This window comes from Erythrolamprus reginae, chromosome 2 (assembly GCF_031021105.1).
Source record: "Erythrolamprus reginae isolate rEryReg1 chromosome 2, rEryReg1.hap1, whole genome shotgun sequence".
NCBI lineage: Eukaryota > Metazoa > Chordata > Lepidosauria > Squamata > Dipsadidae > Erythrolamprus > Erythrolamprus reginae.
This window is the reverse complement of record NC_091951.1, coordinates 183,819,233-183,844,787: the sequence shown is the minus strand read 5'-3', so window position 1 is coordinate 183,844,787 and position 25,555 is coordinate 183,819,233. Positions and strand designations below refer to the sequence as shown.

General features: G+C 41.5%; 1 protein-coding gene across 2 annotated transcripts in view; it reads right to left on the bottom strand.

Annotated features, from left to right (window-relative positions):
* SLC11A2 (solute carrier family 11 member 2) overlaps positions 1 to 25,555 on the bottom strand; it is a 93,013-nt gene that overhangs the window by 46,231 nt on the left and 21,227 nt on the right. For both annotated transcript variants that reach the window (XM_070740722.1, XM_070740723.1), the window contains exons 3-7: positions 19,958 to 20,082; positions 16,530 to 16,655; positions 14,743 to 14,862; positions 9,850 to 9,956; positions 2,660 to 2,730 (exon numbers count right to left, since the gene is read on the bottom strand). In XM_070740722.1, coding sequence (XP_070596823.1) covers positions 2,660 to 2,730; positions 9,850 to 9,956; positions 14,743 to 14,862; positions 16,530 to 16,655; positions 19,958 to 20,082 — 549 coding nt within the window. The remainder of the gene's footprint in view (positions 1 to 2,659; positions 2,731 to 9,849; positions 9,957 to 14,742; positions 14,863 to 16,529; positions 16,656 to 19,957; positions 20,083 to 25,555) is intronic.

Below are 25,555 nucleotides of genomic sequence, written 5' to 3'. Positions count from 1 at the left end.
TAACTAGATCAGCAGTTAAAATGCATCCAACTTAGCACCATTGTATCCTGTTCCCTCCCTCCCTTCCTTTCCTTTCTCTCTCTCCCTGTCTCCCTCTCTATTTTTCCTTCCTTCCTTCCATCCTTCCTTCCTTCCTCTCTCTCTTTCTTTCTCTCTTTCTTTCTTTCCTCCCTCCCTCTCTTCCTCCCTCCCCACCTCAATTCAGAAACTAAACTAGTGAGGGGAATGGAAGAAAAGAATCAACACACACCTATGAAGCAGAGGCACAGAAAGGACAAAAAAATCCGCCTTCTTTATCATAGATGAGAAAACTCCAGATGAGTGGAAGATATTCCAACAAGGTATGAGATGGAACAGGGAAAAAACCTATATAGCTCATTGAAAGAAGTGCCAGAAACTTGCAACATTCACAGGCCATCTGCTATGCTCCTATTAATGGACTCACCAGCTTAGATAGACTGAGCAAAGGGACAAAGCTAACACTGTGCCTATTTAGTCAAGAGTAAAAAAAAAAAAAGCTGAAATCAAAAACTACCTTTCCAGATCAATAATGTAAAGGTTTACAAAAAGCAATATATCTCAGTGTATGTCAATCACAACAGGGGCTGAGTAGTGTAACCACTGGATAAATTTAGAATTCTGGGAACATGATGTTGGCACTATGGCTACGGCTGGGGAGGTGAGGGGTGAATTCATATTCAAAAAAGTAAGATAGGTTATGAAGGCCAACTATCATAAAGGTAAATTGAGTCTTATGGACACTGCACTGAGGAGTGTAACATTACTGCAAATTGGTGGGCTAGGCCAAACATGCCACTGGAGGCATACACACAACCTCTGCTCAAAGACTGACACAAGGAGCAGAGAATAGCTATCTTCCTGCTATAAGGATCTTCTCCAAAAGGTGCACAGTGACATTATGCTGCATGTTCTGTCCTTTGTGTACATAAATGCAATGCACAGCACACCAACAAAGCAGCAAGGTTTCTGTCCTAATCATGCTGCAATTCGCATGGCACCATTTCCACCACCATTCCAGCCTTGCCAACCCCACCTGGTTCCTATCATTCACTCCCCTCTCCTCATCACTTCCTCTCTTGCCTTGGGTCTACTTCTATCTTCACTCACCTGCCTGAGGAATTCTGGGAGTTGAAGTCCAGGAGGCTTAAAGTTGCCAAGTTTGAAGATTCCTACTTTACAGGAATCCACTATAATCAATGGAACAATTCCCATAAAGAACCTGCAATCCTTCCTAAATGGAAGAACTGCAGATCTAGCAGCTGTTCTAAGACAGCACAGTAATAAGACATAAAATAAGACCCTGGTATAAAATAAGACCTTGGTATACTAATAACAAAAGATTTACGGTAAGTGCCAAAGCCCACTGCAACCATATAGCCAAGAAGGCTTCAAGAGTTGTAAACCTAATCCTACGTAGCTTCTGCTCTGGCAATCTCACACTACTTACCAGAGCTTACAAAACTTTTGCCAGACCCATCCTCGAATACAGCTCATCTGTTTGGAGCCCATATCGCATCTCATACATTAACACCCTTGAAAATGTCCAAAGATACTTCACCAGAAGAGCCCTTCACTCCTCCACTCGAAACAGAATACCCTATAAGACTAGACTTTCAATCCTGGGCCTAGAAAGTTTAGAACTAAGACACCTTAAACAAGATCTAAGTATTTCCCACAAGATCATATGCTTCAACGTCCTGCCTGTCGACGACTACTTCGGCTTCAACCACAACAACACAAGAGCACACAACAGATTTAAACTTAATATTAACCGCTCCAAACTTGATTGTAAAAAATATGACTTCAGTGACCGAGTTGTCAAAGCGTGGAACTCATTACTGGACTCCATAGTGTCATCCCCAAACCCCCAACACTTTACCCTTAGATTATCTACAGTTGACCTATCTAGATTCCTAAGAGGTCAGTAAGGGGCGAGTACAAGTGCACTAGCGTGCCTTCCGTCCCCTATCCTATTGCTCTCCTATATCTCCTATTCCTTTCTTCTATTCCTATATCTCTTCTTCTATTCTTTCATTGATATGTTCTATTCCTATATCTTCTTTTCTATTACTTCTTAGATATATTTTACTATGAGTATCTCCTCTATAACCTTCATCATGTATTTTACTATGTGTATATAGATATATACCCACTAAAACCCTCATTGTGTATTGGACTGAATGAATGAATGAATGAATGAATGAATGAATAAACAAACAAACAAACAAACAAACAAATAAATAAATAAATAAATAAATAAAAAATTCTCCCATTGCAGCTGCTGCCAGAGAGCTGCTAATACAGGCAAGGCCTGAGAGGTTAAGGCATTTCAGCAAGATGGCAACAACACTGGTAGATTGGAGAAAATCCTAACATTCTCCCATAGTACCTCTAGGATATGTATTTGGGTTTGCACATGAAAGAAAGAGAGGGAGAAAGCACATATCCTCGTCTTCTCTGCATGGCAAGTCATTTTTGAAAGGAATCAAGTTAAAACCTTTCCAGATCTGTGCACAAAGTGAAGTCTCTGGAGCGTGGCAAACAGAGGCCTTCCCACACATCAAAGTGCCTTAGCCTCATCGATCAAGACATTATTTAAGAGACGAAAGAAATTTACTTCAATAAGAAAAGCGCTTACCATACTTATCCAGGAAGAGAAACACAAAGGTATCCGCTATTGTTATGAGCACTCCGCCCCACAAAGGGATTCTGTGGGAAAACAAAAGAGAACAGAAAGCCTCCTTAACCAGGAAACAAAACAGGCAGCTTAGGAGAAGAAATTTATGGAGCAAAACGTTGCCCATTCCTAGCCACCTGTGCAGATGCATATCGTGTTTTGTGTAAGCTTGCCTGTTTCCACTGATTCTATCAGGTTGAAGTGCCATTTCAGAAGACCAAACATTGTTTTAGGATGCACGGAGAGCGAGCTGATTGGTTTTAATACGCCAAAGGAAGCCATCTACCTGAAGCGGCAGCTGTCTAATAAAACTCTCGGCTCTGAAACTTAATTTGTATAAACAAGCTTATTCACAAAAGAAGTGAAGCAATTTATAGCTAGGTACACAATGCAGCAGGAGCCCCAACTAAGATCATATGCTGCAACGTTCTACCTGTCAATGACTACTTCAGCTTCAATCGCAACAACACAAGAGCACGCAACAGATTCAAACTTAATATTAACCGCTCCAAACTTGACTGTAAAAAATATGACTTCAGCAACCGAGTTGTCGAAGCGTGGAACTCATTACCTGACTCAGTAGTGTCAACCCCTAACCCCCAACATTTTTCCCTTAGACTATCCACGATTGACCTCTCCAGGTTCCTTAGAGGTCAGTAAGGGGCGTGCATAAGTGCACCAGTGTGCCTTCCGTTCCCTGTCCAATTGTCTCTCCTTATCTCATTTATCTTTTCTTCCTTTCAAATATGTTTGCCTATACTTTTATATCTTTTCTTCTATTATTTTCTTTACGTATATTATTACATATCTTTCTCTTCAATGTATATTATGTATTGGACAAAATAAATAAATAAAATAAATAAATAAAATAAGCTGGCAGGTTTAGACTTGGAATCCAGAGAACCTTTGGCTTTTGTTAATGGCACAATGACTCCTGGAAGAGATTCCCCATTCAAAAAATGCCTGCCATGAGGAATACAACCTGTTGCAAGGGGCTGATTTCCCAGGATATCACCTAACATCCCTCCAGTGCCTCACTCCTAGCTGCTTCCTACCGCTCCTGTTTTTCTTTGTCCCTTTCTTGTGCAATGGACACTCCTCTAAACCAGTGTTTCTCAACCTTGTCAACTTGAAGATATTTGGACTTCAACTCCCAGAATTCCCGGTGAAGTCCTCCAGGCTTAAAGTGGCCGAATGCTGGCTGGGGAATTCTGGGAGTTGAAGTCCAAATATCTTCAAGTTGCCAAGGTTGGGAAACACTGCTCTAAATAAATATTTTAAATGGATCTAAAAAGCAATATCGGGAAATGAGCCCGATAGCTACCAAAAAAGTTGTCCAGTGCCATTTGATAATGCTTATATCAAGGGACCATATTGGTACAGGTAGTCCTCAACTTACAACCACAATTGAGCCCAAAATTTACATTGCTAAGTGAGAAATCTGTTAAGTGAGTTTTAGCCCCATTTTACGACTTTTCTTGCCATGTTTGTTAAATGAATCCATCTTCCCCATTGACCTTGCTCCATAGAGTTGCGAAAGGGGATCACGTGATCCCGGGATACTGCAGTCGTCATAAATATCAAATAGCTGTCAAAGTATCTAAAAGTAAACAACGTGGGCATGGGGATGATACAGTGGTGGTACAGAGTTTTTCAAAAACGTAAAAAATGGTCATGGGTCCCTTTTTTTCAGCGCCATTGCTAATTTCGAACAGTCACTAAACAAACTGTGTTTTAAGTCGGCTGTAGTACATTAAGCTACATCCTGATATTATATGTGACCCTCAAAGGTGTTGATAACTTTCTTCACGCCTTTCAGAAGGTAGTGCAGTCCTGCATCCAAAGTCTATGGTGCTCAGCCTGGGATAAGATGTTTACCCATGATTAGTTGATTGATTGATTGATTGATTGATTGATTATTTAAATTTGCAGTGTATAACAAAAAAAAGAATACAAAATATTTAAAACCCCAATATTAAAAACATCCATACCTCTCTCATTCATTACTATATGTATACAATTTATTTATTCATTTATTCATTCATTCATTCATTCATTCAATTTTTATGCCGCCCTTCTCCTTAGACTCAGGGCAGCTTACAACATGTTAGCAACAGCACTTTTTAACTGAGCCAGCATATTGCCTCCACAATCCGGGTCCTCATTTTACCCACCTCGGAAGGATGGAAGGCTGAGTCAACCTTGAGCCGGTGATGAGATTTGAAGCACTGACCTTCAGATCTACAGTCAGCTTCAGTGGCCTGCAGTACAGCACTCTACCTGCTGTGCCACCCCGGCTCTTCATGGAAGTAATGCCATCCAGATTTCAAGCAGCTTTTTCAAGATGTATCAAGACTTGAACACTGGATTTTGCATGTTCTTACGATATTGGACTATTGCTTTCACAGATTAAACAGATTAACAGAGTTGGAAGGGACCTTAAATGCCATCTAGTCCAACCCCCCTGGCCCAAGCAGGAGATTCTACATCTGCCTGTACCTAGGATCAAACTTACAACCACCTGATTTTGAGGCAAGAGCTCCACCTCTAGGCCACAGCAGCTGTGGATACAAATGCAGTTAAGTTATGAAATTCACTGTTGAATAGCCACTGATTAGTGTAGTCTGTGAAGAGGTTGGGCTGTTGGATACTTTATGAAGTACATAATCAAAAGAAGCATGTATGTTTTAAATGCAAGTTGCTTGTAGGGAAGAGCAGCAGGAGACGGTTATTGCTTTCATATCCTGCTTGCAAGCTTCCAGATTCAGTTTGGTTGGTAATTCTGTGTTATTGAGCCTTGGATTGCAAGGATCTTTAGCCTGATCAAGAGAATCCTCAGCTGACTCTACTCAAAAAGAGGATAAATCAGCATCTAAAAAACAATAACTTATTGGACCCAAATCAGCATGGCTTTACTGAAGGCAAATCGTGTCAGACTAATCTCATTGAGTTCTTTGACTATGTCACAAAGGTGTTGGATGAAGGTGGTGCCGTGGATATTGCCTATCTGGACTTCAGCAAAGCCTTTGATACGGTTCCACATAAAGAGCTGATAGATAAATTAGTGAAGATTGGACTTAATCCCTGGATAGTTCAGTGGATTTCAAGCTGGCTGAAGCATAGACATCAGAGAGTTATTGTTAATGGCGAGTATTCTGAGCAGAGACAGGTTACAAGCGGTGTGCCACAAGGGTCTGTTCTGGGTCCTATTCTTTTTAATATGTTTGTGAGTGACATAGGGGAAGGTTTGGTAGGGAAGGTTTGCCTATTTGCCGATGACTCTAAAGTGTGCAATAGGGTTGATATTCCTGGAGGGGTCTGTAATATGGTAAATGATTTAGTGTTACTAGATAAATGGTCAAAGCAATGGAAACTGCAGTTTAATGTTTCCAAATGTAAAATAATGCACTTGGGGAAAAGGAATCCTAAATCTGAGTATTGCATTGGCAGTTCTGTGTTAGCAAAAACTTCAAAAGAGAAGGATTTAGGGGTAGTGATTTCTGACAGTCTCAAAATGGGTGAGCAGTGTGGTCGGGCAGTAGGAAAGGCAAGTAGGATGCTTGGCTGCATAGCTAGAGGTATAACAAGCAGGAAGAGGGAGATTGTGATCCCCTTATATAGAGCGCTGGTGAGACCACATTTGGAGTACTGTGTTCAGTTCTGGAGACCTCACCTACAAAAAGATATTGACAAAATTGAACGGGTCCAAAGACGGGCTACAAGAATGGTGGAAGGTCTGAAGTATAAAACGTATCAGGAAAGACTTAATGAACTCAATCTGTATAGTCTGGAGGACAGAAGGAAAAGGGGGGACATGATCGAAACATTTAAATATGTTAAAGGGTTAAATAGGGTTCAGGAGGGAAGTGTTTTTAACAGGAAAGTGAACACAAGAACAAGGGGACACAATCTGAAGTTAGTTGGGGGAAAGATCAAAGGCAACATGAGAAAGTATTATTTTACTGAAAGAGTAGTAGATCCTTGGAACAAACTTCCAGCAGACGTGGTTGGTAAATCCACAGTAACCGAATTTAAACATGCCTGGGATAAACATATATCCATTGTAAGATAAAATACAGGAAATAGTAAAAGGGCAGACTAGATGGACCATGGGGTCTTTTTCTGCCGTCAGTCTTCTATGTTTCTATGTTTCTACACTATACTGCTCCAAAAAATAAAGGGAGCACTTAAATAACACATCCTAGATCTGAATGAACGAAATATTCCCATTGAATACTTTGTTCTGTACAAAGTTGCTTCCTAAGTGGACAGTTTGATTTCACAGAAGTTTGATTTACTTGAAGTTATATTGTGTTGTTTAAGTTTTCCCTTTATTTTTTTTTTGAGCAGTGTAGTATGTGTATACCTCTCTCCAGTGCAGGTCAGCTTATGACCACTCACATTTCTGTTGCTAATTTCTATTGCTAAGTCCACCTCTGTGGACACAGCAGCTTTCTCACCAATCCATTATATAAGTCAGCGTTTCCCAACCGGTGTGCCGCGGCACACTGGTGTGCCGCGAGACATGGCCAGGTGTGCCGCCAAGCTTCAGCTGGGCGGGGCGCTGCCGGTACTTCCGTCCTGGGGCTCCCGCTCGCAGCTGTCCCCCGCCTCCTGCTCGATGCCGCGGTTTTCGGCGCTCTCCTGCTGGGCCCCAAAGAAGGAAGGCAGGAAGAAGGAGAGCTCCATTCTTCGCACCTTTTTCCCGCCTTCTTTCTTTGGGGCCCAGCAGGAGAGCGCCGAAAACCGCGGCATCGAGCAGGAGGCGGGGGACAGCTGCGAGCGGGAGCCCCAGGACGGAAGTACCGGCAGCGCCCCGCCCAGCTGAAGCTCCTCTGGCGTCGACGGCAAGTGTCCGATGGGAGCGGGGGGGGTGGCCGCAGCGGCCGCAGGCAGTCGGGGGAGATGGCGGTGGCGAGATGGATCGCTCGCTCGCTCTCTCTCAGCTGACTGCAAGTGGGAGCCCTGACAGTGGCGGTTGGACGTGCTGCTGGACGTCGTACATGCTGGCGCTGCGTGCCTGGCATATACGGTGTCCAGCACCACGTCCAGCTGCCGCCGTCAGGGCTCCCGCTTGCAGTCAGCTGAGAGAGAGAGAGAGAAAGAGAGACATATAAGAGGCAGAGAGAGAGAGAAAGAGAGACATAGAAAGAGAGGCAGAGAAAGAGAGACAGAGCAAGAAAGAGAGACAGCAAGAGAGGCAGAGAAAGAGAGAGAGAGAAAGAGAGAGAGAAAGAGAGACATAGCAAGAGAGGCAGAGAGAGAGAAAAAGAAAGAGAGACATAGCAAGAGAAAAAGAGAGACTTAGCAAGAGAGGCACAGAGAGAGAGAGAAAGAGAAAGAAAGAGAGACATAGCAAGAGAGACAGAGAGAGAAAGAGAGATAGCAAGAGAGGCAAAGAGAAAGAAAGAGACATATAGCAAGACAGTGAAAGAGAGAGAGAGAGCAAGAGAGAGAGAAAAAAGCAAGAAAGAGATAGCAAGAGAGACAGAGAGAGAGAGCAAGGGAGAGAGAAAGACATAGAGGAAGGGAAGAAGGGAGAGAGAAAGAGAGCAAAAAAGAGAGGAAGAAAGAAAGAAAGAGGGATGGAGAGAGAGAATGAAGGGAAGGAAGGAAAAGAGAGAAAGAGGGAGAAATAGAGCGAAAGGGAGGAAGAGAGAGGGGTTTTTTGTCCAAACTTTTCTTTAGCCCGCCCCCCCCCCCTTTTCAGTGTTCCCCAGGATTTTGAAAATACGAATAATGTGCCGCGGCTCAAAAAAGGTTGGGAAACACTGATATAAGTAGTCCTCAACTTACAAGTTTGTTTAATGACCGTGAGAAGTTGCAACGACACCAAAAAAAAAGTGACGTAGGAACGTTTTTCAAGCTTAATAAATGGTTGTAGCATCTTTGCGGTCCCCTGATCAAATTTCAGATGCTTGGCAACAGACTCATATTTAATAATGGTTGCACTGCCCTGGGACCTTCTGGCCAGCAAAGTCAATAGGGAAGCCGGATTCAAATAACCACTGCATGACCAACTGCAGTGATTCGTTTTACAGCTGGGGCAAGAAAGGTTGTAAAATGGGGTGACGCTCACTTAACAAATGCCTCGCTTAGCAACAGAAATTTGGGGCTCAATTGTGATCATAGGTTGAGGTCCCTCTGTACTAGAGAGTGGTATACACATACTATTATTCTGAGGATTCTCTTGATCAGGCTAGAGATCCTTGCTATTCCAAGGCTCAGAATTATGTACACAGAATTATGTACTTTTCATTGATTGATTGATTTTGATTGATTGCTTGGATTTCTATGTTGTCCCTCTCCGAAGACTCGGGGAAGCATAGAAGTCCATGTACACTGATCCATTATGTACACTGAGAGCATATGCACCAAGACAAATTCCTTATGTGTCCAATCACATTTGGCCAATAAAGAATTCTGTTCTGTTCGTTCTGTTCTCTTCTATTCTATATTACAAACCCAACTGAATCTGAAAGCTTGCAGGCAGGATATGAAAGCAATAACCCTCTCCTGCTGTTTTTCCCTACTAGCAACTTGCATTTAAAATATATATGCTTTTGATCATGGAGTTAATGAAGTTTCCAACAACCTAACTCTTCACGGACTACACTAATTAAAATTAGTGGCTATTCAACAGTAAATTTCATAGCTTAACTGCATTTGATTAAAATATATTTTTATTACTTCAGGTTACCCTGATTCACTGTTGGTGAATGCCTCTTGGGGTTTTTCAGAGGAAAGGGGCAAATATATTTAATTAGTTGAAATAAATAGGGGGAGAAAAACCCATAAAACCCTGAAGTAACTGGGGCTAGTTTTGCTTAAACGTCACCTGCCTCATTTCAGTCATTGAGAAACTTTCCACATTTGAAAAGTTCATTTTCAAATATGACCTACCTACAGAAATTTTTAAAAGAATCTTGCTATTAAAACATGATAAGTTTACACACCCCATGACTAATATGTGAATATTATTGGTGTCCAGTTGTCAAGGGCTGCTTCAGTGATGGAATGCATTGACTGGGGAAAATTCCTAGATTTGATATGGAATTTTCTTGCTTGTTATCTCTGTGTTTTTTTTCAACTCGTGACTAGCAAGACGCTGCTGAAACCACAAAACATTCAGAATGATGTTGCTAACTTACTTCCCAACGGACAAGAGGTTAATGGCAATTGCTGAGCCGATGACTTCCTGCATATCTGATCCAATGATAGCCAGCTCCACCATCAGCCACAAGATAAGGCGAGGAACCTACAGTAGGCAAAAAATTCAGAAGGTCATTCTTAAAAGAGGAATCTTCTCCACCATACGTCCCCCACCCCAGGGGGGTAACCAGGAGCTGCGGAAACTAGTTCCCTTCCAAGAACTTGTTGCAACGGATCCATTCATATCTAACACCAGCAGCAGTTTGGCCCCTCCTTGATAATCCACCGGGTAACAACTCACAAAATTGAAAGGGAGGGAGGGAGGGAGGGAGGGAGGAAGGAAGATAGAAAGAAGGAAGGAAGATAGAAGGAAGGAAGGAAGGAGGAGGAGGGGAAGGAAGGAAGGAAGGAAGGAAGGAAGGAAGGAAGGGAGAGGGGTAAGAGAGAGAAAGGTAAGAAAGAAAGAGCAAGAGAGAAAAAAGAAAAAGAGAGAGAGAGAAAGAGAGAGAGAGAAGGAAAAATGGAAAAGAAGAAGGCTAAGAAGATGGTGAGGTATTAAGTCTGTCTACTGCTTGATTAATTAAATTGTCTGTCAAAGGAAGCAATATTTGTCCTGAACTTCTTGATAGTTTAGAATGAAAACATTTTGTCCACTTGAAGTTCCCTCTGTCAGAAGTCAACACAAAGAGACATACTCTTATTTTCAGGGTACAATAGCGGTGATGTGTGCTCAATTACACAGGGTAGAATGCTTTGGTCAGATTCTAGCTTACAATCTCCACAATGATTCACACTCCCACAGCCTTCAGAAGCCATTAAAAAAATTCCTTCCTCCTCCCCCATGCATTGTGCAATGAGAAAGGATCACCACAATCTAATTTTGGAAAGCAGACTCTCTTGGTCAAGGGAGGATTAAGTGTCTGCTGACCAGCAACCACCTACACGGATGGTTCTGCCAGGAATTTGGCAACTCAAAAGATAATAACCACAAAAGTTTATAAACTCACTTCCAAACACAATAGATAAACACAACAGATACAAACTTAAAGTAAACCGCTCTAAACTTGATTGCAGGAAATACAACTTTAGTAACCGAATAGTTGAACATGGAACTCACTACCAGACATACCCCCAAAACTTTACCCTTAGACTATCCACTGTTCACCTCTCCCGATTCCTAAGAGGTCAGTAAGGGGCGTGCATAAGTGCACCAGAGTGCCTTCCGTCCCATCCTAATCATAGTTCCCTCTAAGCTGAGCAGTGAGCAATCGCTCAGTTAAAAATCATCATCAACTCAGAGTTTTCCAAACCTGCCCAGAAGCCGAGAGGGAAAGAGTGAGAGGGAAGGAGAGAGAGAGGAAGAGAGGAAGAGAGAGAAACAGATAGAAAAAAGAGAGGAAGGAAAAGAGAAAGAAAAAGAATGGGAGTAAGGAAGAGAGAAAGAAAATCAAAATCTAGTTTGAAACTAGCTCAACTATTTAAGTGGCATTTTGATATTGATAGAGTTGCCCTATTATGAGCTCACTGTTATAGACACACAGTACAGTATTTTATTTTGAAATTCTCTGAGGCAAAACAGGGTGGGTTTTTTATTTGTTTGTTTGTTTGTTTGTTTGTTTATTATTTGTGTGCCGCCCAGTCCCGAAGGGACTGCCACTCAGACACTATACTTTTCCACCCCCGCCCCCCCCAAAAAATAGAGGGAACACTGGTCCTAATGTTTCTCTTTTACTAGTATCATGTATATGAATATTATTATATCTTTGTATACTGCCAATATGTACTTGAGAAAACAAACAAATAAATAAAAGTAAACAAATAAAATAAACCAAGAGATAGCTACACAGCATATGCTGGAGATGTACAAGACACACCATTACAGGTGCCATAGCTTTGTCAAAGATTTTTCTGCTCTGGAAAGAAATGAACATTGAGAAGGCTGCAAAAGGTGATTTCTGGATGTCTGGCTGAAAGTTTGCTAAGTCTTTTCAATCCTCTCCTGGTATTATCTCCCCACAGTATTTAAGAGAGGGAAACCCAAGGAGGCCTAGTGCCACCTTCGCAGCTCCCTTCTTATGCCAAAAGTATCGGTCCTCCCAGAAACCGACTCCTCCCATGTAATTCAGAAGTTTCTAATGGGACCTTCATCCTAACAAGGAGGATCTGTGTTGGAGCGGTTTCCACACAACCTTAAGAAAAGATATTTATTACAATAGGAATTTAATCTGGATATTACCAGAATTAAACACACTACTTAGTAAAAAACACATTCTAACTCCAGGAAAGGGAAAGGCAAGCAATAGATTTGGTCCATTCTTAAAGATTCCTATGCTGTTCTTCCTTCAGATGTACCAGATCCAGGACAGGTATAATTGCCAAATCATCTATGAACATGCACATGTGAACACAGACCACCCAAAGATAAAAAACGAAATAATACCCAAACAAGGGATAATTAATACAGAAAGGGGGAAATAAAAACAACCTCGCTTTTGTGGGAGATTTCTGCGTCTCTAAGCAATTGTCTTGCCGAAGCAGGCCCAAAAGGAATTTCATACCAAAGAAAATATTCTATAAGCCTGTCTACATCCAGGTTTTTAGGGGATTCATTTATCAGTACTTAAAACAAGGATGGGAAGAACATCAGACAAATACTGTAGAAGCTTTCACTTGAACAGGGAAGACAGAAAGGGAGCATTTACAGACTAATTTGGAAGCCACAGGTTCTGACTCTTCAAATAAAATTAAAAAAGGCTTTTACTCAGTGATTAGATTTTCAGAAGACATCCACTGATTTTATTATCGATCTATTATTAAACAGTCATTCCCCGATTCACGGTAAGAGCTAGGCAGCTCCACAGAACAGTGTCCACGTGCACTGGAGCAAAAACACTTTCTGAGGATCTGTGAAATGAATATTTATACTCCAATCCAGCAAGTCAAGATCCTCCCTCTTTCAGAATTAGAGCCTTTTGGATCTTGACCACATAGGCACCATATCCACCCACGCCAAATTTTAGTTTCTTCCTCCATTAATTTTCAGTGAAGTAGGAAAATCATTTTATACATGTAGCCCTTGACTTACAATTGATTGTTCAGTGACGAAAGACCCTGAAAAAATGATTTACAACCCAAATTTGAAGTTATGACATCCCCCTCTCCCAACCGTTGGTCACATCACTGTCTCTTTGGGTGCTCAACAACCAACCCCATTCATGACTGACTGCTGCACCCCAGGGTCACCTGTCTGCAATTTATGACATTTTTGCCAAAAAGCAATGTTTACTTCCGCTAACAATCGGTTCACTTGATAATTCTGAGGTTCAAATGTTGTGTTTGTTTTAGAAATGCAACCTTTGCTTTACAACCACTACAAAAAAGTTCGTAAAATCAGAGATTGCCACATGGTAATCCTCTCAATGATTGTTGTGACTTACGACCGTAATTGCAGGGCTCAATTACGGTTGTAACTCGAGGACTGTGTTTGTGGAATAAAGGCACACATGATTGTTAAAAGGGAAATGTCACCCCCATTAATCTCACTGAGAGGAAAAAACTGCAGAAAAAAAATGTGTGTAATCCATGGATTGGGGATCTTCTCTATTTATAGACCCAAACTTTTTTTTTTTTGGTACAGCCATCTCTTGTTCTATCCCTGGGGGCAACATCAACTTTTTTCTCTGTTCTCTACCCAATTTTCTCTTTCTGCAGGATTCTTCTCCTCTGATAAGTGACCTCTTCCCCTTATCCCACCTCCCTCCTGGCCTCCTCTCTCTAATGGGGGATGGGGGGATTTGCATTGAGGGAGAATGGGGCAATTCCTGTACTCTCTGGAATAATCTCTCTTATCTTGTCCTTTTGCTTGCCCAGCTGTTTTTCCCAAGAACTCAGACTCTGAGTTTTGGGTGATTTTAGAACTATCCACAGTTCCCTGGACTTCCCTTCCTTCCTGGGCTTCCAGGGCTTCTTAAATTTCGTAATCTTGCCTCTCTTCTTATTCATTGTATGATCAAATAGATCAGGGTGGCCAACTATGGTAACTTTATGACTTATGGATTTTAACAGTATGGCTGGATCATGAATTCTGGGAGTTGAAGCCCATTAATAAATAATAATAATAATAATAATAATAATAATAATAATAATAATAATTTATTAGATTTGTATGCCGCCCCTCTCCGAAGACTCAGGGCAGCTCACAACAATGATAAAAACAATATTATAGTGGCACAAATCTAATATTAAAAGAAATAACTAAAACCCTATCATATTAAAACCAGACAACACATACATACCAAACATAAATTATAAGGAGCTTGGGGAAAAGATGTCTCAAATCCCCCATGCCTGGCGGTATAGGTGGGTCTTGAGTATTTTACGGAAGACGTTGGTTGTAAAGTTGCCATGGTTGCCCATCCGTGCTCTACAGATCATAAAGTATCTGCACATCATGTTTTCCTAGGCCTTTGGCTAAAACACAGGCATGACTGCTACCCAAATGTTGCTCCTGTCCACAAGTATTTACCATTGTCAAGCTCTCATTTAACACAGTTTGGCAAACAGACACTCACATTAGATTATGGATCTGTCCACCTAAAGAAAATATGAAGCATGGCGACAAATTAGTTTGGTAATGTCTTCTTCCAGTGTGATAGAATCACAATTAGCACTCAGGCCAGGCTAAGCTGACCTAAACAAACCATGGAGAAGCCATGAGTAGTGTTGATTTGAGTGAAGAACTAGCACTTGTGAGTCAACGTGTTCAAAACTTAACAAAGAGCTGAGACAAATATGAGATTGAAACTAGCTCTGGAGGCTCCAATCCTAGAAAAAGCAAGTCCCTCTGTCCCCTGGCATGTCCATGCAGACAGATGCATCATCAATTTACCCACCTTGGGATACTGACGATTGCATACTTCTGCCAGGTGAAGTCCCGTTACCACACCCAGCCTTGCCGCCAGACGTTGTAAGAGCAAACCAATGACAGTAGCCAACAAGAGGACCCAGAGCAGCTGAAAAACAAAAATACACACACACACACACAAATGAAAAGAAGCTCAGGATGGCAATATTCTGGAAGAGGAACAAAGAACCTAGGGATTCTGCTAACTAAACAATACCTGCACTTCTGGAGATGCTTAGCCCTCTCACAATCAAAACCTGCCCCAGAGAACCCTACTTTTCATCAGACACATTCGGGCTTTTGTTCTGAAGAATTTAATACTCAAAGAAAACATTCCAAATAGGTTTTTGCTACATAAGCACTCATTTGTTTATGCAGAACTTTGGAAATTTGAAATGTCTCCTTCACTCCTTCCAAGGGTGAAATGGTACTGGCTCGGTCCGATCCAGTCATACCAGTAGTAGCAGCAACCAGTGGTTCAGAGAACTAGTAACAGTGGCAGCACCAGGCTTTGACCACCTGCCTGGAGGGCGACATTTTCTTGTTTTTAACCCTCTGCACATGCAGAGGGAAGGGAAGTAGGTTTCACCAATAGATCCCTCTGCCTACTTTCTCAAAAGAACTAGGAACCCTATGCTTCCTGGAATTTGACCGGTAGCAAAGACAGGTATTCAGTTAGACATAACAATAAAACATGAATTCTTTTTTAAAATGTAAGAAACCACATGCATTGCTTCAAACTACTCTAACCAGCCAAAGAATGAGGCAAATTTATTAGAAAAGCTAAGGGTAAATAGTAAAGACAATCACTGGGGTAAAAGCAGTATCGGATTCCTACTGGAATGGGGGGGTGAGGATGCTAAATCTGTAGCGAAAATGGAGCTGCACATGCAGCTCTGGGTGACCGGCAGGAGCGCATGCGTGCATCAGAGCAAGATTTGGTTTCTGCTCATGTGTGAGAAGCAAAAATTTGCAAGAGGATGCGCACATGCACGTGATTTCGGTGAGTTTCAGCGATTTTTTTGCTTCTGCACAAGCAAAAATATCACCAAAATCTTGCATGCCTACATATCTTCTCACAAAGTTTGCTTCCTGCGCATACGCAAAAGCCAAATCTCGCTCCAATGCTTCATCCAGAATTGCGTGCAAATCAGCACCAGTAGCGGCAATAAGTTGGAGCCTGGGTAAAGGTTTTGCTTTTCAAAATTTTGTTTTGTTTTGTTTTCATATCACAAAACCCTAACATTTAAAAGCCAAAGTTTAAATGTTTCAGATTCTCTCTGAGAAGGCTGCTGGTCAGCAGTACCTTCCCACTTAGTTTTACGCTAGCACATTTGAGGCTTCTGGGTTAATTTAGAAATAATGTGGCAGATTTGTAGGACTGATTGAAATGTCATCTGTTCCATCCCCAATTTTTATGGTATGCCCCTAGATGTTAAGAAGTAACCCACAATGAACAGTACACATTCTGATGAATCAACCTAATTCATGGCAATTAATATTCAATGTGAATCAGTTCACATCAATTCAGATGTAAGAAAACAATCCAAGAAAATTCTCCTCTATTGTACTTTACTGTTATTCCCTAACATGGCAAAATCCCATTTTGAAACATTTTCACTGTACAATTTAAAGACAACATCTGTTTAAAAAATTGTGTTTAGCAAAATCCTTGTTTTGATCAGTGCCCTTGAATTGAATTGTTAAGGCATTCTTCTGAACGATTTCTACAACAGCTTTCAAAGTGAAAAGTTTTACAAAAAGACAGCCACTTACCTTAAATCCTGCAACTGCCCCAGATTGTAGATCTGATTCAATGTTACCTGGATCCAAGTAGGCAATGCTCATCAGGAAACCAGGCCCAGTGAAGGCCCAGAGTTTTCGAAAACTGAACCATGGGTGCTTTACAAACATAAAAGAGAGATTTTATTTATTTGTTTGTTTGTTTGTTTGTTTGTTTGTTTATTTATTGGATTTGTATGCCGCCCCTCTCCGGTGAGTCGGGGCGGCTCACAACAATAATAGAAACAATATAATAGTGAAACAAATCTAATATTAAAAATAAAACATATATAAAACCCCAGCAATTAAAACCATACAACACATACATACCAAATATAAAATATAAAAGCCTGGGGGAGGATGTCTCAGTTCCCCCATGCCTGGTGATAAAGGTGGGTCTTGAGTAATATTAAGTATTTTCACACAAGGGAATATATTAATTCACACATTAATATCAACTGTTACGCTGTTAATTATTTGTTACTATTTAAAATCAAGAAAATTGTTAATTTAAAGAGGCAGAGCATTATATTTTACTTATACTATATATGGCATGGTGTTATGAAATCGATTTATTTCCATAATAAATTATATCAGTCCTTGCAAAGTCTGTTCTAGAAAATCCTTATATTTTTCTTAAACATTTGATGTGGAAGATCAGTTAGCAACTCTTAGACAACCAGATGCAATGGATCAATTTTCAATTTTTCAACAACTCCATTTTAATCATTTTTTAAATTGTTTCCTCATCTCCATTCTAAATTATACTGCTCAAATTTTAAAAAGGCTGAGATAATAGTAATAAAAAAGAATGAGTGCTTGCATAGACTATGAGCCCTGTTCAATATTCAGAATTGCCATAGAGTAAAAAGAAAAAATTCATCCTTCGCTTGCATATTGCCTTTAATATAATTTTTATTTAGAGCTCCAAAATGAAAGCTTTTAATAAGGTCCTTAAAGTCAGGGCAATGCATAGATGACGGAATCTTTTCAACAAACAAAATGAACAAAAATGAATGCGGTTGCAAGTATTCATTTGAGACATTAAGGACAGCAACTGTTATCTTCACAGAGGGTTATTGTCTCCTCCGTGCACTCATTCAATAATTACATTGGCTGGCAAAATATCACTCTCACTCCATCATCTCCCATCCTTGACAAACATTAGGAAGAAGAAGCAAAGAAGCATCGGAACAACCTTCAAATTTTTAATTAACTTTTTATAATTTATTAGATTTGTATGCCGCCCCTCTCCGAAGACTCGGGGCGGCTCACAACAATAATAATAACAATGTTACAATAGAAAGAAATCTAATATTAAAAAACAGCTTAAAAACTCCATCATTTAAAAAACATACAATTGTATTGTATTTGAGATCAAATGTATTCCACGCCAGGAAGAGCGGCACTACTTGACTCTGTCGGCAATAAAACAGGTCTATGACATGTTGATGTTTCCCCTGCATCCACCTCCACATTCCTTCGGGACCGCCTTCTGCCGCACGAATCCCAGCGACCGGTTCGGTCCCACAGAGTTGATCTTCTCCGGGTCCCGTCGACTAAACAATGTCGTCTGGCGGGACCCAAGGGAAGAGCCTTCTCTGTGGCGGCTCCGACCCTCTGGAACCAGCTCCCCCCTGAGATTAGGATTGCCCCCACCCTCCTTGCCTTTCGCAAACTCCTTAAAACCCACCTCTGCTGTCAGGCATGGGGGAACTGAAACATCTCCCCCTTGCCCATGTTGTTTTGGTGTTAGATTGATTGTGTGCTTGTTTTTTAATATTCTGGGGTTGTTTTTTATGAATTTTTTAGCTTAACATTGTAATTGGATTGGTGGGTATTGGATTTGTTATTATGTATTGTTTTTACTTTGTTGTGAGCCGCCCCGAGTTTGCGGAGAGGGGCGGCATATAAATCCAATAAATCTAATCTAATCTAAGAGCGCAGGAAAGAGGAGCACAGATTTTTAAATACTAACAGCATTTTTGGGTCTTTTACTGAAGCAATTTCATGCTTAGATCAGCTTTCTCCTGTCTGGATACTTCCACCAGTTTTCGAATATAACTTTCACTCACTCCAAAGGGATGACTCACACCCGGGTCAGGACTTCTTCATTCTCCTACCATCGGGAAGGAGATACACTGTAAAAGCCTAGGCAGTCCCACAAACAGGCTGAATGAAGAACAGTTTTTATCTGTGGGCTGTCAAACTCCTGAATGAAACATAACTACAGTGGTCCCTCTACTTACGAACTTAATTCGTTCCGTGACCAGGTTCTTAAGTCGAAAAGTTTGTAAGAGGAAGCAATTTTTCCCATAGGAATCAATGTAAATGCAAATAATGTGTGGGGAAACCACAGGGACTGTGGAGGCCCTGTTTCCTCCCAGGAGATTCCTAGAGAGGCCCCATGGAGGCTTTTCCCTGCCTTTTCCAGCTCTGTTTCCTCCCAGGAGATTCCTAGAGAGGCCCCATGGAGGCTTCTCCCCGCCTTTTCCGGTTACAGTTTCGGAGGGTGGGGTTTGTAATGGTTCTTAAGAAGAGGCAAAAAAATCTTGAACACCCGGTTCTTATCTAGAAAGGTTCGTAAGTAGAGGTGTTTGTAGGTAGAGGTACCATTATACAACATAGTACGAAGGGCTGGCTTGATGTGCAATAAGTTCACATGTTACAATAGGATTGGGTGTTTGTTATCAGGATTCACTGGGATAGGGATTTTCTGTCTTTCACTGTGAGTTGTATTGTGTTGGGGTGTGTGCTTGAAGGGAGGCTCAGCCAATCTCATAGTACGCATGTTGTACTCTGACAATAAAGGTTTGAATTGAACAAACGACGTAGTCAGAGGCTAGGGCCGATGAAAATTACAGTTAAAAGCACTTAGAGGGAGATTGGTAGAGCACAATACTTAAAGAAGGCTCATCCTCACCAATCCTAGGTTTCTGCATCAATTAATGATTTAAAAGGGGGTGAAAAGCAACTCCAGCAAAGTGACTCATCCAGACACACAACAGGCAATCAAGAGATCAAGTTTAATGAGGACCCAGATTGTTGGGGGCAACATGCTTACTCTCTGTAAACCGCTTAGAGAGGGTTGTAAAACATTGTGAAGCGGTACAGTATATAAGTTTATTTATTATTAATTAGAAATGCCATTGCTATTGCTATTAGAAATGCTATTAGGTTGAAATGCTATTCCTGTTAATTCACTGGAACCTTCAGAAATGTCAGAATGTCCCACTAATATATTTTGAGGACTTATATTGAACCTCAGCATAAGCTGAACATATCTTAAGCATATGCCACCGTGACCAGTAATTCTTCACACTATCCCCCCCCTCCTTTGGCACAATAGCGCCCTTCAATAAAACACCAGGGAAAGTATCGCGAATGGTGACCCCACCATAACTCTTATTACCCATACTAACCTTTTCATCTTCTGGTATTGGTATTTTCTGATCGAAGTAGGTGGTAAATTCATCCGTAGAGTCTGAAGCCTGTGGCGATACTGGGTTGCTGTAAATGGTACTAACAGCATCCCCAGAGGTATCTTCTGCAAAGCATGAACAGAATGATGTGATCAGGAAAGTGGAGAAGTAGGAGAAGCAGAAGAGCAGCAAGATGGATGTAACATAAGTGCATCATGTTATGCTTTATCCACTGGGGAGAAAAATCTCATGCCATTTGAATATATTATCCATTATATTATGGAATCAATACATTTGCAAGGAGCCCAGGTAGGGGTAAGATCAGTGGTGGGTTGTAAATAATTTTGCTACCGGTTTGTGTACGCGCACACAACACTTCTGCGCGTGTGCAGAACCGTCCCAAATAGGTGGGTGGATCCTCCCGCTGCTGGCGCTACCGGTTCTAAGAACCGTTATGAACCGGGAGCAACCCACCACTGGAATGATGTAATCTGAATCTCAACTATGAACTTAAATTAACAATGGCAGGCTTAATCACTCCTTGCACACAGTAACTGAACACATACACATGAAGTTGTTGTGATTTATGCAAAGGTTTATGGTGATTCTCAGCAATCCAAGTCATGGTTGCATTATGCATAATTATGCAAAGGTAATCTAAATCCTTAACTGCGTATTTGTTTGGTAAAACAAACAGAAAACTGAAATTTGATTCAAAGACTTAAATCATGTTAGAGAAGAATGACTGCATCTATACAGCATATATGTTCTTCCCAGAACTACAACTAAACACAGGCAACGTGATATCTTTTCCAATCCCCGGATGTAACTCTTAGAAGACACACGTTCATTATCTAAGACCCTGCAGGAGCAGAAGGAAAAAGGAGAAGGGGACACGCCCTGGTGCCTGCTGGCTGGACACTATAAAGGATGATACCAGGGTGACCATGGTGGGTCTGAAGGAGGCAGGGCGAGAAAGAAAGGGCATGGAGAATACTGATCCAAGGATCAGACATGACTGACAACAACAACGGTCCAGACTAATAGAAATGTTTTTAGGACCGACAAAGAGCCTCTACATTTGACAGAAAGCTGTGAATAGAATAGAATAGAATAGAATAGAATAGAATTTTATTGGCCAAGTGTGATTGGACACACAAGGAATTTGTCTTGGTGCAGATGCTCTCAGCGTACATAAAAGAAAAAGATACATTTGTCACGAATCATGTGCTACAACACTTAATGATTGTCATAGGGGTCAAATAAGCAAAATAATAAATCTATATGGGTGATTTTTCTGCTGCAGCTATAGAGTTGTCTTTGGATGAAGACACCTATCATTCTTTGGGACATTTCCTATAATCCCAATTGCATATTAAAAGGCCTGGCAAGGCTAATGTTCATAGGCTGCTTTTTTGAATGTTCATTTTATTACAATTATAGTCTGACGGTTTCTGGCTCTCCCCTTGCAAGCTGTAGGATAAGAATGCTTCTCTCCCCCCCAAAAAAAAATATCTACGTACCATGGGAAATAATTTGCTCTCCTCCCTACTTAACTATCACATAACCAAAGCCATCTACCCCCCTTTCCTTATCTGCATGTCTGAAAAATTACATGTCTGATTGAACATTTACAGAGTTGGGATCTGGGCTCTATTAAGATTCTCATCTTGCAGACATGCAATCAAATACTGTAAACATTTTATCTACCATACTCTGTTTATGTCTGCTTAAAAGAATTTATTTTGATATGTTTAATTGTAACCCAATAGTTGCCAACTTATTTTTTTTTCTCCCAAACCTTCCATATACCGTATATACGTAGTTCTTCATTTGAAGTTATTGCGTGTTTTATTCATTCATGAAATAAATTCTGATCTTCTTATTTCCCTACCTAAAACACAGTGGCTACTCACTTCTGGAACCCAGGTGCTGGATTGGGCTGATCTTCAGTTTTTATTCATTGGAGCTGCTTTCAAATGCGAATATTTTACCTTGTTAATGGGTTCCGTGGCTATATTTTCCCTTAAACCCACCCCCAAAATCTGGACATTCTATTAAAACGACCTCTTGGTTTTGTTTTGGAAAAGGATTGGGAATAAACTAAATCTCTACCATTGCCCGAATCAAGAAATAGATCAAAGGGTTAGAGAGACACATCGTTCCACAGAAGGCGCTCACGATACCTGCACTTCTCCTCAAAATAGCAAAACCACCTACCCACAAAGAAGAAGTTAGTTTCACAAACACAGACAATGGTTTTATAAGTACCACCTCTCCTCTCCAGTGCTCCAATTGTACTCACTCTTGTATTCGAGTTTGTATTCTCCACGGGGCATTATAGCTCAGCTCTGCTTCCACAGATCAAAAAAATATCCAGACTGACACCTGCCTCCTCGGGATGTACAGAAATAACCGATTTATAGCTAGAAACCAGAGCCGTCAAGAGAGAGAGATATACGAGGACTACGGGCAGTTCTGTTGATTGAGGCAATGAACTTGGTTTCTCCTCCTACATCTCCATTCCCTCCGCCTTCCAAGCAAAGCTGAGGTTTACCTGAGAGCTTTAATGCAACAGCCACCCTGTATAATGAAAACCACGCCCCAAGCAGCTAAGCTCACCTTGCTTAGCTAGTTAACTAATGCTGGAAAATAAAAAGTCTAAGGAAAAGTAGGTGGCACACACACAACTCAAACCTGTTGCCAGCAACTTCCTTGAAGTTGCACAGTAAATAATAAGCATCTTGACTGAAGAAGTAAACTCCAGCAGGACGCTTGGCAGGCAGCAATGTAATGGAATGTCCCCTCTTTTAAGCTGGTATGCTAACTGCAGGTCAGCAAGGCAAATAGTCTGTTCTACCAGGAAATAATAGAATGGTTTCTATTCATGACCTACTGGCTGGGCAGCTTATTTGGGAGGAAGATGATTAGCCATCTTATGCAGAACTACAATGAGGGAGGACATTTCAGCTGGGGGATTTAAATTGGGAATTTCCCAGATTTAGGCTTTTGTTCTGTGCTAGGTGAACGCTCAGGTTCAAAAGGATTTAGCCCCAAGCAGTGCTCTACTGTAGGCAGCATTCCCAAAAGCTCAGGGAACTGCACAGGTAGCCCTCGACTTACAACACTTCAATTAGTGACCGTCTGAAGTTACGTCACTGAAAAAAAAGTGATTTTTGATCATTTTTTACTGTTGCAACCATTGGGGCATTCCCACGGTCACAGGATCAAAATTTAGATGTTTGACGACAGCTTCTTATCGGGGTGAAATGCTCATTGGACAGCCAATCGCAAAGGTAGCGCGAGGCTCCACCCACTGGCCCAAATGCTGCCATTTGGGTTCTTTTACCCTCTGCGCATGCACAGAACGCTTAGCCATGAGCAGAGGGTAGAAGAACCCAAATGGCAGTGTCCGGGCAGGTAGGCGGAGCCTTGTGCTGCCTTTGCGACCGGCTCTCCAACAACCGACAGTCACGAGCGAACCAGGAGCATTTCACCCTGGTTCTTATTTATGATGTGTTCTGCCGGGCTCCATGGTGTGAGTCTCCCGAAAATTCAAGGGTACAAATTTCAGACACACACACACTTGAAAGTTCAAAAACATGTTCTTTATCACAAACATTCAAAAGAAACAAAGCACCCTTTTTGTATTGCAAAGAGCACTCATCCCAAAACAACCTGGTAGTCTGTACAATCCCCTTAATCAGTCCTTAAGTACTTAGCTAGCAGCTGTGAAGGAACGTCACAGCCCTTCTTCCATGAAGTGAGACCCCCAAACTTTGCTCTGCTTTGGTTTCAAAGTCGTGAAAAATCAACAAAGTCTGGAAACAGCAAGGCACGGTCCTGAAGGACAACGATCAGATAATCTTCCACAACAGCCAAGCCAGCACACTGCTATTTATATCAGCAGCTCTAATTACTGGAGCCCCACCCAAACACAGGTGGCCTCTCTTATCTCTGTAATATTTCTTCAATTGGTCTCTTCGATGCATAAGTCTGCGCATGCATGGGTCTAACACTTCCTCATCCGAATCGACCGGAGATAATGGAGATTGGCTTCCTGGGCTGTGTGCCAAGCCCCCCTCTTCCAAGTCTTCACCTTCTTCTTCATCCGAGGAAACTGCACTACCTGACTCTATCGGCAATAAAACAGGTCTATGACATGTTGATGTTTCCCCTGCATCCACCTCCACATTCCTTGGGGCAGGAGCTGGGCCAGAGCCAACCACAACATGATGGTTGCAGTGTTCTCTCTCTGTCTTATTAACTTAATAACTACAGTGACTCACTTAATAAAGAATGACTTTTATTCTCTTTTAAATGGGTTTTTTACTGTTTTTATACTGGTTTTGTATATTGTACGCTGCCCATTCTGGAAAGAGTAGGGTGGACTATAAATTAAATTAATTTAAATAAATAAATAAAATAAATAACTGTGCCAAAAAAAGCGGTAAAATAGGACAAAAATCACTTAATAACTGTCTCAGTACAGAAATTTGGGGTTCAATTGTGGTCCTAAATTGAGGACTATCTGCATATGAGTCCACGGAGAGGGGCGGCATACAAATCCAATAAATAAATAAAATAAATAAATGATTTTGGAGGGGGAATCTCTTGGGGGGTTGTTGTTGTTATTGTGTTTTAACTGAGGCCAAACCAATGATCTCTGAACACCCCTTGCTTTACTTCGGGGCGTCCATTAGGAGTTCCCTTTTGATAAAACAAGCCACTTTTTGTACCCTTACATTTCCTTTGTGAAAATACTGGGATGATTTGAAATTCCGCAAACTCTTGGGGCAAAGCTAAGACCTCCATAGGATCGCGTCCAAGGCTCGTCTCCTCCACCATTCTGATCCCACAATGGCCAAAACCAGAGGCTTTTGCTATGGGGTCCACAGACTCTCATTATGGACAGTCCTCAACTTACAACCAAGACCACCTGAAGTTACAGCAGCGGTGCAAAAAGCAACCGACAACCATTTTTCACACTTACAACCGCTATCATTTTCCTGCAGTCACGCAATCAAAATTCAGACGCTTGGCCATCGGCTCGTGTTTATGAGAGTTGCAGTGTCCTGGAGTGGTCATGCGGTCCTTCTTTTTGCAACCTTGTGACAGTCGGTGGGGAAGCCACTTTCACAACCCATGTTACTAACTTTAACAACTGCAGCGAGGAAAAGTCATAAATAGGCGTTGATTGCTTACCTGAACGCCTCTTCTCGTACGGTGAGCGGGTACAGCAGTCACATGGGTTGCTCATGTCCAATCCGGTGGAACTGAGCCTAGTGTTAAAAAAGCTTGCTGGATCCGCCCCTTCCCCAGAATTCGCGAATCCGTAGACTAGGCTCAGATGTGAAGCTCTTTAGTGTTCAACTCTCATTGTTAGAGGAAAGAAAGGTTATAGAAAGGTATAGAAGACACATACAAGGGCGGGAAGTGACTGCTGTACCCGCTCACCGTACGAGAAGAGGCGTTCAGGTAAGCAATCAACGCCTATTCTCCGTACTGAAGGAGCGGGTCCAGCAGTCACATGGGACATACCCAATAGATTGGTCCCTAGGGTGGGATTAGATTGCTATCGTGAGAGATAACGGATTG